Raw genomic sequence first — 18,683 nt, forward strand, 5'->3', positions numbered from 1 at the left:
AGATTGATAACCTCCAGACAATCAGATTCGACCTAAATAGGGTTTAAATTAATAGCAAGGGCCTCGACAAGCCTCTCATAACGAGCCTGCTCCTCAAGAAATTTGACCTATTGATAACTTGATATATATCTTAAATCAGCAAGATGAATACATCCAAGATAATCCGGAATCACCCAACCCCAACCCCCATAATGAGTAGAGGGGTTCATGCAGCATTTGAGTTCAGCTTCCAAGTGTTGCGCAAAGGAGGAAACCACTCGTCGGGTCCATTTAAAGGGTTAGAAGTGTTGGTATTAACAATCAATAAGCGGAAGCAATTTGGATCTTAAGCACTCTAATTCCATTAAATTGTGCAATCAAGCAAGCATGTTGATATAAAGAAAATAAGGTTTAAAAAACTTACCTTTGAAGAACTCTTCAAATCTTCAATTCCAGCTCGAATTTCCTCTACAATATCTTGTGGACCACCACTTGATTTTCCCTACTATCCTCTAGGACCATAAACTGGGTGGTAGAACCCAAAATGGGAATGAATTAAGGCGAAAGATTGGAGGAGAATTTTCTGATTTTTTGTGTTTGCATGAAGAAGAACATTTATTCTTTAGAATTTTCTGATTCCCAACCCCTGAATTCAGGCAATTCATTTTGTTTTTAAAACAATTAAACAAAAAAACAGAAAAACAGAAAAACAGAAACTCCTTAAAGAACTTTTGGTTTAGCGGTGCAGTCAATAAAGAGGAGAAAGTCTGAATGATCCAAGTGAGTGACTGCCAATACAAAACGAGAAAGTAGGTTCGATCTTTGGTAGTTTCAGTCAGTCGAATAAGTGAGGCTCTATAATGGTCATCACATTTATGGAAAAAACCTTCCAATCGATGGTTATGGAGTCGGGTTTAGGTAGAGTCATAATGGCTAGAAAGTTGAGACAGAGGGGGTAAAGATCGAAGGTGGAGAGAAGGGGTCATCGTTGCCAGAAAATAGTCGACAGAAAAGTGGTGAGGCGTGGGGTAAGTATTTGGGAGAGAGAGAAGAGGGAGACCATCTTTCCACTTGTTGTGAGTTTTCTTGTAAAGGGTATAAATTTCATTTGACTAATATATCTATTTGATTTCTTATGCTGATCTCCAATGCATTTATGTGGTCTACATGGTGTACAAAACAAGTAGTGAAGGAGAACTGGCACATTCATGAATGCATACACATCAGATTTCATTCTAATAAAGAGTAAAATTAGGACATTTACAAAAAAAAAGGGAAGAAAACAAGAAAAAAAAAGTTCTTTTCAATTTGATGGATGGGGAAGGGGACTTGTTCGAGGTCTTTCCCCACCAACCAGATAAAATTTATATTGCCAATCATAAACATCAACTACAGGATAGTCTAAGTAGTAAGACTGGATCGATTCGTGGGAAAGCACAAAGATTAGTTTCACAAAGTTAATTCTTTAACTAAGCTATAAATTGGGGGGAGAGGGTGGTTGTGTGTTGTTTGAGAAGCAACCATGGAAAAATAAAATGCGGAATGTAAATTGCAAAAAAGGTAAAAGCAACCTATCCTAGGTTTTAAAGATATCCCCATTACTTGCTTGATCATTGCATTCATATAATTTAATTTTTATCTCTTGCCTAAGCTTAGTCAACTCATTTAGTAATACTAAATGGAAGTCCTAAACACCTAATTAGCCAACATGTATAGATGTAATGTATGTTAAACATACTAGTTAACTGCATTAAGATTTGGGGAATTAGCTAAGATGAATGACGAATAGATAATGCCTCATTGGCCACTCAATACAATTTTCATCTAGACAATTAAACAATGCTAAATGAATGGGTGTCATACAGTCCACAAGTTTAACTTAACCTTTGCTACTTGGCGATTAAGGGACTTAACAATTACAGATTAAGTTTAAACCTATGGCAATTAATCCTGTAACTTTGACTAGTTTGTCAAAAAATCTCAAAGAAACACAATCACAGATATAATTCCAAGATGAAAATCCATAGACAAAATAGAAATAGTCAAGGTTTAGAGTTTAGCACAAGTCTCACAAGGTTACCATTGGAAAAAACCCTAAAAAACTAGGAATTGGATATCCTTACCTTCCCATTGAGATGAGGAAGCTAAAAACCCACGATCTTTCAACTCAATTAAAGAGAAATGTTATATGAAACTTAAGAGGACTATGATCGTTCAAAAGTTCTGACCTAATTACGGGAGTGCGATTTTATAGTTGGGCGATGTCACCATGGAGCGTTGCGGTGTCGCTAAAATTGCAGAGTCCGTTTTTTTAATGTCGTGATGAGGTCCTTGTTAGCCCCCCTCCCCTAATAAAGAAAGTATATAAGAGGAGGGATAGTGGAACCCAAAATGATAATGAATTAAGGAGGAATGAAGGAGAATTTTCGGGTTTTTTGTGTTTGCATGAAGAAGAACATTTTCTTCTTTAGAATTTTATGATTCTCAACTCCTGAATTCAAGCAATTCATTTTGTTTTTAAAACAATTAAACATACAAACAAAAAAACTATCAGCATGACACCAAGACAAGCTAATTTGAGTAGGATTTGAGTAGGATTTTTGGTGTCTTATGTGGACAAAACCCACTTAAAACTAATTTCCAATTTTAAATTGAATTCAAAATTCAATTTTCTAAATTTTGGAATCAAAATTTCAAAATTAAAAAAGGAAATTATAATTTTATATAATATATTAATTCAATAAATAATATTATATAATATAAACAAAATTAACTCCATAATTAATTTCGTATAAATTTAATTCATAACAATTAATTAAATAATTTAATTAATCATATTAATTTAATATCAAATATAAAAATAATTAAACACCAATTCCTTAAACATGAATCCCTATTCATGTAATTAATATTTAAATGTTATCCAATTCTCCAATTTTGTTTAATTCAATAACTAAATGTATAATCATATCGTATATAATTGTTGATTCCCTTAATTTGAATTTGAACGTTTCAAATTCTCCCATCATGTTATTCTAAGGTTTAGTCCATGTGTGAGCTAGTAAGAGGACTTAATGGACCTATAGATCATAAGCTTCAACGATCTGAGATTTAATTAGTTAAACTCTTTAAATCGAATTAACCAACATTTGTTAACTACCGGGTCACTCCACTAAAGCTCATAGCAGTACTCTCGTCACTGTAGATATATTTCTGTCCACTCGATATAACCATGATAAGTAAGTTAACCTTTTAAAGATTGTTTGTAATAATGGCTTGGTCAAAAGCTGTTTTACCTCCAAGATTACATCTTGCTCCTTAAATCCCACTGATCCTCTAATGAACAATTGGTTTGTGATTCAATCACCAAATTGAGTCCCTCTCAGACCAATGAGACAGTAGGGCCCCTTGTTTAAGACCTAAAATCAACACTTAAGGGAACAACCTCTTCACTATCCTTAAAAGCGGGTAGGAGTGAATTTCATCTTGCACCCTATGTTCCCACCCGGTCTTACCCTAAAATGGGGGGTTTTTTTAGCCAACCCTCACCCATGAAAATCTAGGTATAATCCCAAATAAACAAGAGTTCATAGTTAGCTTAGGATTAAAGTCAAGTTACCTAGGTCATCGCGGTCAGTTTTAAATAGTAAACAACTTTATAAAGTAAGAGTGACTTATTTCTTGGTCCAGTCTTATACAAATTCTTTGCATAGGACGCCTCCACTCGCATGTCTCCACATAAACGGTTTAGGATCACATCGTTTGTACTAAATACAAAGTGGGTTGCATCCGATAGTTTCCAAAACAAGGTACCCAGCCTTATCCGTATACTATAGATTGCTTTGGCTATCTACTCGAACTTGATCCACTCTTATGTCTCCACATAAAGTCCAAGTACTCATCTAATAGCCGTGAATCTGTTAGTTTATTGGATTTGATTTTTTACAAGTACAATTTACATATTTAATAACAGTTTTATTAAATAAACCTCAATAACATCTTTATTGTAAATAGAAAATGTTTGATTTTACAAACTGCAAGTTTTAGGACATACAACCTAACAAACTCCCACTTGGACTAAAACTCCAGTGGGTTTATATATATACAAATATATACAATGTTGAGTATGACAGAATAAATATAATAAATTAGGCCATCAGATACCCATTAATTCTCCCACTTGCTCTAGAATTATTTATCTTGTAGTTCTAGTCTGATTAGGTGACCCTCAAACTCTTTAGCCGTGAAGGCCTTTGTAAATGGATCAGTTAAATTGGCTTTTGAGGCCATGGTACTTGCATTCGATGTGTTTCTTGCGCTTATGGCTTATTGGTTTTTTGGAATTTGCAACTGCTCCACTGTTATCGCAATAGATAGTGATTGACAGATGCATATTTGGAACCACTTCCAATTCGGTCAAGAACTTTCTAAGCCATACTGCCTCCTTGGCTGCTTCACATGCAGTGACATACAGGCGTCCATGGTGAAGTCAGCAATACAACTTTGCTTTATATTCCTTCATACTATAGCTCCTCCATTCAGATGAATATTGATCCCAAAGTTGATTTCCTAGAATCCACACCAGTCAGAAAATCATAATTAGTATATCTTGTAAGGATCAAATCCTTAGCACCATACACGAGCACCTCATTCTTCGAAGATACTTGATGATGTTCTTAACGACAATCCAATGATCATATCCAAGATTGGATTGATATCTGCTGACTATTCCAACTACATAGTATATATCGAGACGTGTACACAATATGACATACATCAAACTTCCAACTGATGATGCATAGAGAATTTGTTTCATAACCTCAACTTCTTGAGGTGTCTTAGGACATTGTTCCTTAGACAAATGAATTCTATGCCTACAAAGTAACATACCTCTCTTGGAATTTTATATTTTTATATCTAGACAACATCTTATCTATATAAGATGTCTGAGATAATGTTAGTGTTCTGTTCTTGCGATTCCGAACTATTTGGATTCCAAGAATATATTGTGCATCTCCCAAATATTTCATTTGGAATTTCGATGTCAACCATCTCTTAACGCCAGCCATAAATTCTACCTTTGAGTAGAATATCATCAACATATAAAACCAAAAAAGCGACAGTCTTCTTGACAAATTTTCTTGTAAATACAGGCTTCGTCAACATTATGTTCAAAGCCATAAGATTTGATCGCAGTGTCAAATCTTATATTCTAGGACCAAGATGCTTGTTTCAACCCATAAATGGATCTTTTAACCTTGCAAACCTTTTGCTCTTGACCCTGTTCTATAAACCCTTCTGGTTGAGAAATATAGATATTCTTTTCAAGATAGTCATTAAAAAAAAGTTATCTTGACATCTATTTGTCATATTTCATAATCATAAAAAGCAACAATAGATAAGAGTATTCTAATAGACTTGATCATAGCAACCAGAGAGAAGGTTTCTTCACAGTCCACCCTCTCTCTTTGGGTAAACCCTTTTGCCACGAGTCTAGCTTTATAGGTCTATACTTTACCAACTTGATCTCGTTTTCTCTTGTAGGTCCATTTGCAATCAATTGGTTTTACCCTTTCTGGTTGATCTACCAGTTCCCAGACTGAATTGAAGTGTATAAATTCTATTTCGAGGTCCATGACTTTTATCTATTGGTCTCAATCCACATCTTCCATTGCCTGTTTAAATGTCAGTGGATCCTCTAAGCCATCATCAGGTATGATAACATGAGTTTCTGTTAAACCCATGTAACGACCAGGTTGTTGAACAACCCTCCCACTATGTCGAGGCACTCTTAACTCTTGAGAAGGATGTGAAGTACCAGTTTTATGAACAACTCTTGTTGAATGACCAGTTTGATCAACAACCTCTGTTGATTTGTCTGTAGCTTCTGTGGACATTTCACTTAATACTAGCTTACTACGAGGTTGATGATTCTTTATGTGATCTTCCTCTAAAAAGGTTGCATTTTTTTATACAAATACTTTATCTTCCTAAGGATCATAGAATAGACCATCTTTTGTCTCTTTAGGGTATCCTACAAAAAGGCATACTTTTGAACGTCGTTCCAATTTTTTCGGTTTTGCACCAACACATGTGTTGGACATCCCCAAATCCTAAAGTAATGTAAACTATCTTTACATCCTCTCCATAACTCGCTATGATGTTTCTAAAACATTTTTCGAAGGAACCATGTTCAAAATATACATAACAGTCTCTACTACATGTCCCAAAAAAAAAAAGGCAATTGAGCATAACTCATCTCGAACGAACCATATCCAACAGGATTTTATTTCTCCTTTCTGCTACCCATTACGTTGAGGTGTACGGAATGTTGTGAGTTGGGATTGAATTTCGTATTCTATCAAATAGTCCTAGAATTTTAAACCATATACTTACCACCTCGATCTGATCAAAGTGTTTTAATCTTTTTACCTAATTGGTTCTCAACTTCTGTCTTATATTTCTTTAACTTTTCAAGGGTTTCAGACTTATGATGCATTAAGTAAATATAGCCATATTTAGAATAATCATCAATAAAACTTATGAAATATTCATACCTTCCTCGTGTTTTAACATTCATCGGACCACAGAGGTCTGAATGTATAAGTTCTAAGGGTTCTTTGGCTCTAAGACTTTTTCCCATAAAAGATATTTTGGTCATTTTACCCTCAAGACAAGATTCACATGGTGGTAGAGAGTTGTCTTCTTACTGATATAGGAGCCCACTCTTAACCATTCTCTTTATCCAATTGAGATTAATGCGGCCGTCTTAAGTGCCAAAGATAGACATTAGAAGATATCTTTTGTCTCTTATTTTGAATTTTAGTTGTTTTAAACATCTCTATATTCAAAACACCTTTTTACCTCAGTTGATTTTAACACATATAAGTTATTTTCCAACTTTGCATAACATATTTTAATACCTTTTGAAATAATGAACACTTTATTAACTTCAAATAAGACCTTATACTTTTGTTCTAGAAAATATGAGATAAATATTAAAATTCTCTTCATGGTTGGAATGTAATAAACATTTTCAAGTAAAATGAATCTATCTTCAAAAAATAACTTTATGTTTCCTACTGCTTTAGCTAAGACAACCTCTCTGGTCCCTACCTTAAAGGTTGTTTCCCCTTCTAGAAGTTGTTTCCAGGAACTAGTTTCCTGAGCGAAAGCGCAATTATGATTATCGACACTTGAATCTAATATCCAGGTTAATTTATCAATTTCCACTAAACATGTCTCAGTGACAAGTAAATCACATTTACTTTGTTTTATTTTCTTAGTTTCATCATCTATAACATTTGTGTTTATTACTTTGAACATATCCATAACATGTTCATTAACATAGGTTCTACCCTTTATGTCATTGTTATAAAACATCTTCTAGAATATCGTTCCTGACAAATTGTCCAAATAATATCTGTAACAAATCCATGATTTCTTTAGCAGAAACCATGTTCTCGAACTTCTTAGCTAGTATATTGAATACATTTGTTAAGATATGGATTCGGGCCTTTTCATTTGCCTTAATCCTTTGTCATATACATTCTGAACTCTTTGGTTTGCAGATGAGCCGGGAGATGGAGGACATTCCTCTGTTAAAACAAACTTTAAATCATCATATACTACTATTGCGTTTATATTCGATGTCGAAAAATTAAGACCGTTAAACTTACCGGAAGCGAGTAATTTAGAAGAATTTGACATGCTGAAAATATAAATAAATTATAATCAGTAAATTGCTTTTAAAATCAATCAAATTTTAGCAAAAGTAATAATGCACCCAAATATTATTTATTTGCAACGATACTTTAGTGAGTCATAATAGATGCTATCGAGAGGCAACCAAATACTCTTTCACTAAAGTAAGACATCGTTGACTAAATGCTAACTCCATAATAACTCTTATTCCTATAGTTATTTAGTTACCGTTTTTTGTCAAGAACTTACTAACACTCAGTAGCTCTTGTAAGTGTAACCCTCCATTTTCATACTTCAGAGGTCGGTCCCAACAATGCTTCCAAATTGGAGAGTCAAGGTCGGGAATGGACCTAAGAGATCCTACCTATTTCTGGAGTTTGAGTTGCTTCAAATCTCATGTTACAATCCTCCGAGGGGATAGCTGCTGAAAAATGACTAGCTTATGTTGCCTAATAACAACAAGTAGGCGCAACATTGGAATCTCATGGTCCGAACTAATGGAAGAGACCACAGGATATGTTGACACACATTCTTCATCCACTTACTATGAACTATTTCCTCTATTCACCTTGCCATTGACCCATACAAACACTTTCTGAATGGAGGTCACTCCTAGGGTGACACAAAGCTGAGCATGAATCTCACAATGTGAACTTTTAGGGATATGAGAGCTAAGAACAACATATCGTATATGTTATTAATCTCCCACTGAAATGTTCTATTTGGTTTGGGTAAATATTTACTTAGGTATATTTCGGCTAATAAAACAACCTAAGTCTAGGTATTTATCAAAGTATAACTTTTATATTTGGATTTAATCTATGATGTTTAGGTGATAAACCAATTTTAAAATCTCACATCGCTCACGCATGCTCATTAAACCAGGTTAACAATGCTCAAGAACCGACTGACCTGGTCCAGTTGAACTGTTGGTCCGTTCGCGCGCGTGTTCTGGGTTGGCTGAAACACAACATTGCAATGTTCCAAAGTAGCGTTGCAACGCTTCGAGGTATCTCTTTATTTTGCTGGGCTGTCTGAAGAACAATGTTACAACACTCTAAGGGCAGTGTTGCAACACTACAAGGCAGAGGCTTCTTTTGTTGCAACCAACTGCTAAGCTTGCTTCGAATCTTCTTCAATTACAACCTAATTGCAACTCTATTGACTCTAACAAATTTATAGATGCTTAATCACACAATAAGACCCATAAACAAAGAGCCAATTACAATAATTATTACAGAATTAAAAAGAAATCTAATGCCAAAAACTAAAATTATCCATATCAGCACCCATTTTCATACAACTTATGAAAAACACCCACCAAGCTACAATTAACATTAATTAAGTGCTTAAATCATGCTCTATTGGTGTTGACAATCAACAAGTGGAAGCAATTTGGATCTTAAGTACTCCAATTCCATTAATTTTAACAATCAAGCAAGCATGTTCATATAAAGGAAATAGGGTTTAAAAAACTTACCTTTGAAGAACTTTTCAAATCTTCAATTCCAACTCGAATTTCCTCTGTAACACCTTATAGACCACCACTTGATCTTCACTACTATCCTTTAGGACTTAGATTGGGTGGTGAAACCCGTAATAAGAATGAACTAAGGAGGATTGGAGGAGAATTTTCTGGTTTTTTATGTTTGCATGAAGAATAACATTTCTTTTTTTAGAATTTTCTGATTCCTAACCCCTGAATTCAGGCAATTTATTTGTTTTTTAAACAATTAAACACGCAATCGGAAAACTATTAGCGTGACACCAAAACATGCTAATTTGAGTGGGATTTTTAGTGTTTTATATGGGACAAATCCACTTAAAAACTAATTTCCAATTTTAAATTGAATTCAAAATTCAATTTTCTAAATTTTGAAATCAAAATTTCAAAATTAAAAAAATGAAATTTTAATTTTATATAAAATATTAATTCAATAATTAATATTATATAAAATTCATTAATTTTTAAACAAAATTAATTCCATAATTAGTTTTGTATAAATTTAATTATTAATAATTAATTAAATAATTTAATTAATCATATTAATTTAATATTAAATATAAATTTAATTAAACACCAATTTCTTAAACATGAATCTCCATTCATGTAATTAATATTTAAATCATATTTAAATAGTATCCAATTCTCTAGTTTCGTTTAATTCAATAATTAAGCGTATAATTATATTGTATATATTTGTTAATTCCCTTAATTTGAATTTGAACGTTTCAAATTCTCTCATCACGCTAGTTAAAGTTTAATCTGTTTGTGAGCTAGTAGAGGAACCTAATGGACCTAAAGACCACGAGCTCCAACGATCCGAGATTTAATTGCTAAACTCTTTAAACCGAATTAATCAACATTCATTAACTACCGAGTCACCCCATTAAAGCCCGTAGCTGCACTATCCTCACTATAGATATATTTTTGTCCACTTAATATAACCATAATCAATAAGTCAACCCTTCACAAGTTGTTCGTAATAACGTTGGGTCAAAAGTTGGTTTTACCTTCAAGATTACATCTTGCTTCTTAAGTCCTACTGATCCTCTAATGAACAATGGGTTTGTGATCCAATCACTAAACTGAGTCCCTCTCGGGCTAATGAAAGGGGTGGGGCCCCTTGTTCAATACCTGGAATTAGCACTTAAAGGACAACCTTTCTACTATCCCTAAAAGCGGGTAGGAGTAAATTATAACTTACATCTTATGTCCCAGTTATCTATCGGTCTTACTCCTGAAATGGGGGGTTTATTGAGCCAGCGATGTTGGACCAACTCTCACCCATGCAAATCTAAGAATAATCTCGAATAAACAGGAGTTCATAGTTAGCTCAGGATTAAGGTCAAGTTACCTAGGTCATCACTTTGAAATAGTAAGTCTTAAATAATAAACAACGTTATAAAGTAAGAGTGACTTATTTCTTGGTCCGGTCTTATACAAACTCTTTGCATAGGACGCTCCACTCTTATATCTCCATATGAACGATTTAGGATCACATCGTTTGTACTAAATACAAAGTAGGTCGCATCCGATAGTGTTTCCAGAATAAGGTACCCAGCCTTATCCGTATACTATAGAACGTTTTGGCCATCAACTCGAACTTGATCCTCTCTTATGTCTCCACATATAGTTCAAGTACTCATGTAATAGCCATGGATATGTTAGTTTATTGGATTTAATTTTTTACAAGTGCAATTTACATATTCAATAAAAAATTTATTAAATAAACCTCAATAACATCTTTATTGCAAATAGAATATGTTTAATTTTACAAACTGCGAGTTTTAGGACATACAACCCAACAAGAAGTTGGGCCCCCCATAACTATGCCATCTACATATTCCATATGCTCATGCATATGCTTATCATTATAGGGACCGGTGGAGTATAGGTAATTTAATATCTTTGTACTATTTTAAATATTAATTTCATAAGAAAAAATTATTCAAACATGTTTTAAAAAAATTAATAGCAAAAATAAATCGAAACAGAGATAGAATAAGAGATTTGGGGCCTATTTAGTAGGGAATATGAAATTGAGAAATTTGGAAACAACAAATTCAACAAAAGTAAGGTTATATTTAATGTTTTCATATATATATATATATATTATAGCAAATTTAGAAATTAGATTCTGAATTAAATAAATGTTTTAAACGTGTTTAATACTACAATTATAAGCCATGAAACTAGTTGTTACTCAGTAAAACCATAAACATAAAACATAAACCATAAAACATTATGAGAGTGAACGTGGGAAAGAGAAATATCCCAAGCTTTCAAGCCCTAATTGCATTTATCATAGAGCATATCCCAAGCCTTCAAACCCTAATTACATGCCCCCAAACGTGGGAAAAACATTTTATCATAGAGCATAATTACAGAATAAGGGCTTATCCTCTTGAGTTAAAGAGTTTATATAGTGCACTTTTCAAAGCCCTAGGATCATAATCCTAAATAACGATAAATAATATAATATGCTAAATACGAAATGAACTTAGGTTTGGGGGGCATGTCCCCGACCCACATACTTGGTCGTTTGAAGCACCAGATAACGGATTCAAGGCATTTGAACGACGAACTTAGGAACTAGATTTTAAATTAAACAAATGTTTTAAATTAATTTATAATCATAAAATTATTTATTACCCACTAAATATTATGTTGACTATAAACTATTACTAATTAATTTTATATAACTTATAAAACCTTACATAATACATATTTTAGATTAAAAATGTGAGATTATTATATGAAATACTGTATTTCTAGATATTTATTTTATCTTTATTTAACATAAGCATGCATTTTAAAATTTAAAATTCAAAATTTGGATACACTAAAAATACAGGAAAATATTGTTTTCAAAATTTGTTCTATTTATATCACATAATTTTCAAGATCATAATCCATATTGTCATCCAAATATATATTTGTCGTATTCAGTATGAAAACATAAAACAATTTGGATTGCCAATCAAATAGGTGAATTTATCCTAGAGGAGGCAATATTAGATATGTAATTAATAATAAAATATTTACTTAATAAAGTATTTAAATTATGGAAAATTAAAAATTTAGTAAAATCATAAAATATAGTGTAAGACCTACAAAGGTAATAATGTAAAGAAAAATATGGCACTGAAAAAATATGACAAATTTTGTAAAGTTAAAACTAGAGATGTTAATGTCAAAGTGAACAACTCAGTAGTATTAATATGTGCTTTGTCTCTAGTCGGATGTTTAATCCTCCATCTTCGTAGTTGTGTTGTACTCAAAAGGAAAAAAAGCTTAGATATGTTCACATATACAAGAGGGATGTATCCTCATCGAAATTAGTTATTCGATTTCACATATGCCATCAAATCGTTATTTAAAAAAGTTGTCAACACAAGTATAACACAACTGATATGAATTTGTAATATCAATCTCGAAGTTTGAAGTTGTTGACAAGATTTAAAAAAAAACTCATTTGACACAATTTATGAATTTTATATTTGTAGTCGTCCATTAAAAAATTTACACGTGGAAAGAGATGTTGATCGCTCAAGGCCAACAGAGAAGCCCAGATAATTGGGCATGGGCGGGCCCGCCGTTCTGTAGCCCAATTCAAACCGATTGACAGGAGCCTAACATCACAAGACCTTCTCTCCGGGAAAGCCGAAAAAGCCGAAGAGAGAGAGAGAGAGAAATTCCGGAAGAGAGTTCATCAGTTCTGCAATTTTATCTCAAATTTACCTACCCTCTTCTGCAATTTCCCATTTTCAGTGATGATTTGACCACCATAGCCACCATACCTCCACACAACGTGATTCTGAACGAACAATTTGCATCCTGACAACGCCTTTGAATCTCCAATGGGGTCCTCTAAATGGGGTTTTACTTTTACCTCATCGGAATTCTCCCTGTCGTTAATCCGCTTCATCGTCATCTGAAACTGGAGTTCGCGGTGTACTCTATGCAACGGGTGATTAATCTACACTTTTCTCCACCGTAATTACCTGAACATTTTCTTCCGTTATTTGACCTCTAGCAATCTACGAGTGATATGATGGAGGTGGGTTTGGTTCCAAGTGGGATACCGGAGGAAGAAACCGCAGAGGCTTACGAAATCAATTATGTAAGTTTCTAGTCAGTTGCTTCGTTTTTCTATTTGTTTTTGTTGGCATGAGCTAATATTTTCTCTTTAGTTTGATCAAATTGAATGTGGTAGCAGGCTCTCTGACTTGAAAAAAATGCGTGACTATGTTGATATCGTACTCCATCTTACGATTTTCATCATGTTTATTGATATAGTTGGTTCTCTTGTGTTTCAGGAGATTACTGAGGAGGTGGAAAGATGTGGGATATGCATGGATGTCATTGTTGACAGGGGTGTTCTGGACTGCTGCCAGCACTGGTACATGGCTAAATCAGTTTTAGTTCCTTGGAATTCTATATTTCCCAGTTTAATGTTCTTGTATGCTTGTTAACTTCTGGAAAGATAGATTGTCGTTCTCCTCTGTCCTCTCTCCTCTCTTAAGTTTCAGCATCCTCTCACCTTGATGTAGTTTTAGCCATGTCTGTTAATACTAGTATAGATGGAAGACTGGAATTACCTAATGTCTTCATGCTCTGCAGAGAAGGAGAGAAACTCTTGTCTCTGGAGCTCGGTGAAACTTACCGGCGTGCAAGAGTTAGGCCGTCGGAGGTCTGGCCTTTCTTTATCTCTCGACTTAGAAATCTTGGTATGGATTCCAACCATATGTAGGGATGTGCTTAAGAACTTCCCTTTCTCATGATTTTCAGGGAACCCAGAAGCTCTTCCCACATTTTCTGGGTAGAATAGCTCTCAAATCAGAGTGGATGTTACTTATAATTTCTTAAGTTTGAAATTAGTAGCGGCAAAAATAAGTTTGAAGTTCCTAGGAATAGAAACGTAGATTGTTGGAAGGCTTTTTCTTCAATTTGGAGTTTCCCAGGTGTGTGGTGACTAGTTCTTAGAAGGTGTCTGTTAGCTTAGATGTAAGATCTTTTGCAGAGGTGGTCAAAAGGTAAGCCCCCACCCAGGTTGGAAAACTAGCATAAACTTAACCATGCTTGGAAAGAATGTTAATGAGGAGAAAGTGGAAGTTTGTGAATTGGTATATCATCATAATTTTGTCTAAGAGTTGCTTTCATTACTATTGGTTCAAGTGGCCAACCAAATCCCCTTCTTGAAATTCTTTTTGTCATCCTTTCTAATTAGTCATAATTTGTGCTTCATTGCTTATCATTTGATTAGTCAAGATGTAGAGCATTGATATAATATTGAATTTACCATAACCTATCAAGTTAAGGTTTTGGGTTGATGAGTGATTCAACATACTATTAGAGCAAAAGGTCCTGAGTTTGATCCTTTGGAAAGTCATTTCCTCTCCAATTAATATTGAATTATACTGGTTGGGCCTTCAACAAATTTTCAAGCCCACAAGTGAGGAAGAGTTTTCGAGTGTGGATATAATATTAAATTTATCATAACCTATCAGCTTAAACTTTTGGGTTGATGGTAATTTAACAAGAGGTGTTACTTTCTTAATAATTATTTTAGCTAGTCTTGCAATTTTTTCTTCAAAATCAAGCTCTAGCAGCAGAGACAACCAAGAAGTTTGCCTACAAGGTGTCTAATAGCTCACTGATCGAGTGATCTTGCGCCGAAGATGAATATGAATGAGGCTAAGGATCAACTGAAACTGTGGGATGTAAAAATGCATTGGTATAGGAGCCTTCCACCTTTGAAGGAAGCGCACGAGCAGTGGCGAACGAAGCGAAAGAATGTCAATGTCAATATTTGTTTTTAGGTGTAGTGCTTGGATAACCTCCCTTTAAGTGATGCAAGTGATGTGATTCATTCACTCTCTTTATGTGACCTCATCAACAAAGGATTGAAGAACTTGATTCATCAAGCATATAAAGGTGGCAGGTGCCTTACAAAGCTCAAATGGCTTTATTAGTAGCTATTCCAACCCTCTAAGTGTACTTGTGTTTTGAATGTTGTCTTTTATCTGCATCCTAGTTGGATTTCAATTTCATTGGGAGTTGCTTTGCATTCCTATCTTAGAAAACAACTTGTCAGCATACGAATAATCTAAAAGTTCAGTCAAGCGATGGATTGGAAAATAACACATTATTGTAATCTTATTTGATCTTAGATGTCAACATACAACTAACTACCATGTTCCATTTAGTTATGAGCTAGGATTGTTGGTACTCACGAGGACTTAGATTTTAGTGTATGCGACAGGGTATTGTAAGTGGCAAAGTGGCCTTGCTACCTCAATCCATTGAGATTCAACCCTTCTTCGCTCTGATTTGTATTTCTATAGTGTTAAGCATCCTTGTCCTTAATTGTCTAGTAACCCTCATCACCTTGTCCTTGATAATTGTTCTATGCTACATTTACTTTGGGGCCTTTTGGCTTCCCACATACTCGTAGAAGATATGTAAACAGAAGACAATCATTTGGTCTTGCATGTTTCTTTACTTCCTCCTCATAGGTTATGAAGCTGTAGTGAAATGGAGATCCTTAGCAAGCTGATTGTTTTGGTGTGGCCCATTTTGGCAACAATATGCTTTACTACGTTCTCCTGGTGATGAAGCCATAAATTTGCTTTTGAACTAAGAGCAGGGCTTCTTTGAGCTCCAAAATGGCTCGACTGTTTTTACCAGTTGGTAGGCTTCCCTAGTTTTGCTGGTGTAGATGACACTACTCTGTCTACTTCAGTTGTCCACAATTAGTCATGTGTTGGTCATTAATATTTATTGTGTTTGACAGATCTTATGTCTTTGTTTCGCTTTAGTTTAGTGTTAGTAAGATTTGTTGAAACGTACCACATAGATGCTAGGCAGGCACAAAGAGGAGTTCCTCACCACCCTCTGTTTCGCAATAAAGGGAAGTTTCTCTGACGAGTGGGGGCTTGTGCGATCTTGTGGGTATTGTGGGAGGAAAGAAATGATAGAACATTTCAAGGCATTGAGAGGAATTCTTGGGATGTCTGACTGTCGTTAATTTGTATGTTTCTACTGTAGGTGTCAATGACAACTTTTTTAATTATATGTAAGGCCCTATTGTTCATGATTGGAATCTTTTTCTTTACTGGAGCCATTTTTTTTGGATCCCCTGGTATTGTTTCATCATATTTTTCTGGATGGAAGCTTGACCCTTTATTTAAAGAAAAAAAAGAGGTCACACATATGCTTACCCCTTGTCACCTTGCACTTTTAACATAACTTCATCAAGGAGAATGATGATCTGTGATCGTACTTACTAGGGGAGATATTTGGGAAGGTCGTCTATTGTAGAATAAATTGAAGTTGCAGTCTTTTCTATAGTTCAAGACAAAGCATTCATCGGCGAAAGGGAGGGAGGAGAATTACAATCTTATTTTCAGGTTATATTTTTTTATGCATTGGGTATTGGGTTACAAATATAAACCTTCTCTTGGTTTTGTGCATCCTCTGCCAAATTGAGAGACGTCCAATGTAGTGAAATTTATTTCTTTGTTTGGGGGTTTTCTAGCTAGACCCGGGAGGAGGGATTTTGCTCTTAGGGGTTTTCATGTATTTCATTCTTTTTTCTTCTTTTGTGTGACCGCATTTCCTTGGACTCCTTTTGATTCCTTGTTTTGGAATGTCAAAATTCCTAAGAAGGTCTTTTATTTTTATTTTTTTTATTTTTGCTTAGTAGGCTTTACAAGGGAAGACGAACATGTTGGACCATGCTTAGATCCATTTTTCCTTTTTATTGGGGCCACTCAAGGATCTCAATCGCTTCCTTTGGAGATGCCCATTTGCCTCTAGCATCAGAGATGACTTTTTGGAGTGGTTTGGGATTTCTTTAGCCTCTAGTAGAGTCTAAGATTATAAGCTTCTTTGGTATCCATCCTTTCTGAGACAAGGAACGGCTCCTTAGGAGGGTTGGTTTCTCTTACAATTTTGTGGTGCACTTGGATTGAGAGGAAACAATTTTTATGGGAGCAGAAAGATCAAGCGTTGAGGTGTGAACTATATGGTCTAGTTAGGTTTGACGTTTTTCTCAAGGCTTTGTTTACCCAAAAGTTCTTTTAATTCTTCCATGGGCCTTTCTTGAATTGAAGCCTATTTCATTAAAAGTAGTTCTTATGACTCATTAGTTGGGATGGTCTTTTCGTATGATTTTTTGTATTCTTTCATGTTTTTGGAAGTGTTGCTTCTCATTTTTTTTTTTAAAGTACGTTTGTCAATCCTATTTTCTCTTTTTTTTTTTTTTTTTTTTTTTTTTGTTTTTCTTCCCTTCCCTCCCTTCTAAAACTTAAAACAAACCTTTTCATGAGACTAATGCTTAAAAGATAAACTCCACACAATGGAGTGAATGAAAATAAAATGAAAAGATTACAATGGAAAAAAATAAATAAAAGTATGCCAATTGAGACATAAATCTTGAATAGAATCTTCAACAAAGAGTTGGGAGAGAGCACACCCAGGAGAGGCCTTCTGGCGAACCAAATCAAACCGATCTGACCAAGGAAAATAGTTGTTGAAAATCTGGTAATTGCTTGCAAGCCAAATTTCAGACATAAGAGCTTTAACAACACTAGACTTTATAATATTGGATTTAGGGACCAAAGGAGGACCACCAAACAACGATTGAAAAATATTTTCCTTGAATGAGTTGGAAATCAATCAATAATTAAAATCTAAAAGCAACTTATCCCATCATTGCTGAGAATAAAAGCATTCAAAGAAAATATGTTGCAATGAATCCTCATTAGAGAGATTGAGTGCACAAGCTGATGGAGAAAGGGAATGCAAGAGGAGCTTCTGCTGTGAAACCTCGAAACAATTTAATGTGCCATTAAGCATGATCAAATAAGAAATTATACGGTTGAGTCTTTTTGATTTTCATAATGCTTAGTGAACCATTTTAAATACATTTGCAAAGGGTTTACAATTATTACCATTTGTCCATCTTATTTCAGGTTCTGTTTTGTATGCATTGACAACTGGGCTACTATTACAAACCTTTGTCCACTTTGCCAGAAAGAATTTCAACTCATCACATGTGTTCCAGTAAGTTTACATTTCTTTGTTCCAAGCTATACATTTGCTTTCATATTTTGTAGCAGTTCTTTTGAGTCTTGGCATACATACCTATTAGTTCTTCTTCTTCTTGTTTTGTGTCAGCCCATCTGTATTATTTCATTTTCTCAATGAAAGTTTGATTTTCTGTAAGAAGATAACTGAGGAACGTCTAAGAGATCTTGATCTGGTTTGTAGGTGTATGATACTATTGGCAGCAACAAAGTAGATGAAGAATCATTTAGCAGGTTTGCTTATTTTCATTTGACTAATAGTTTTTTTGATAAGAGACAAATTTCATTGATGTATGGAATTACAGAAGAGGGGAGAAAGAAGCCCCAAAACCAAAGGAGTTACAAAAGACATCTCCAATTGGTCAAAAGAGTATTAAAACTATAACATTTTGAATTGCTTAGAT

At 34.4% G+C, this 18,683-nt stretch overlaps 1 protein-coding gene across 6 annotated transcripts in view; it reads left to right on the forward strand.

Annotated features, from left to right (window-relative positions):
- The first annotated feature begins 12,781 nt into the window (after nt 1-12,781).
- LOC120067924 (RING/U-box protein) overlaps nt 12,782-18,683 on the forward strand; it is a 30,353-nt gene continuing 24,451 nt past the window's right edge. For 2 of the 6 annotated variants that reach the window (XM_039019565.2, XM_090308523.1), the window contains exons 1-5: nt 12,844-13,310; nt 13,507-13,589; nt 13,811-13,880; nt 18,166-18,256; nt 18,464-18,513. In XM_039019565.2, the coding sequence (XP_038875493.2) occupies nt 13,309-13,310; nt 13,507-13,589; nt 13,811-13,880; nt 18,166-18,256; nt 18,464-18,513 (296 nt within the window). In that variant the 5' untranslated portion in view covers nt 12,844-13,308. Of the gene's footprint in view, nt 13,311-13,506; nt 13,590-13,810; nt 13,918-18,165; nt 18,257-18,463; nt 18,514-18,683 lie in introns of all 6 variants that reach the window. The other 4 variants (XM_090308521.1, XM_090308524.1, XM_090308522.1 and 1 more) reach the window with 3 other exon arrangements.

The sequence above is a fragment of the Benincasa hispida genome, chromosome 12 (assembly GCF_027475165.1).
Source record: "Benincasa hispida cultivar pf3 chromosome 12, pf3_genome.v1.1, whole genome shotgun sequence".
Classification (NCBI taxonomy): Eukaryota; Viridiplantae; Streptophyta; class Magnoliopsida; order Cucurbitales; family Cucurbitaceae; genus Benincasa; species Benincasa hispida.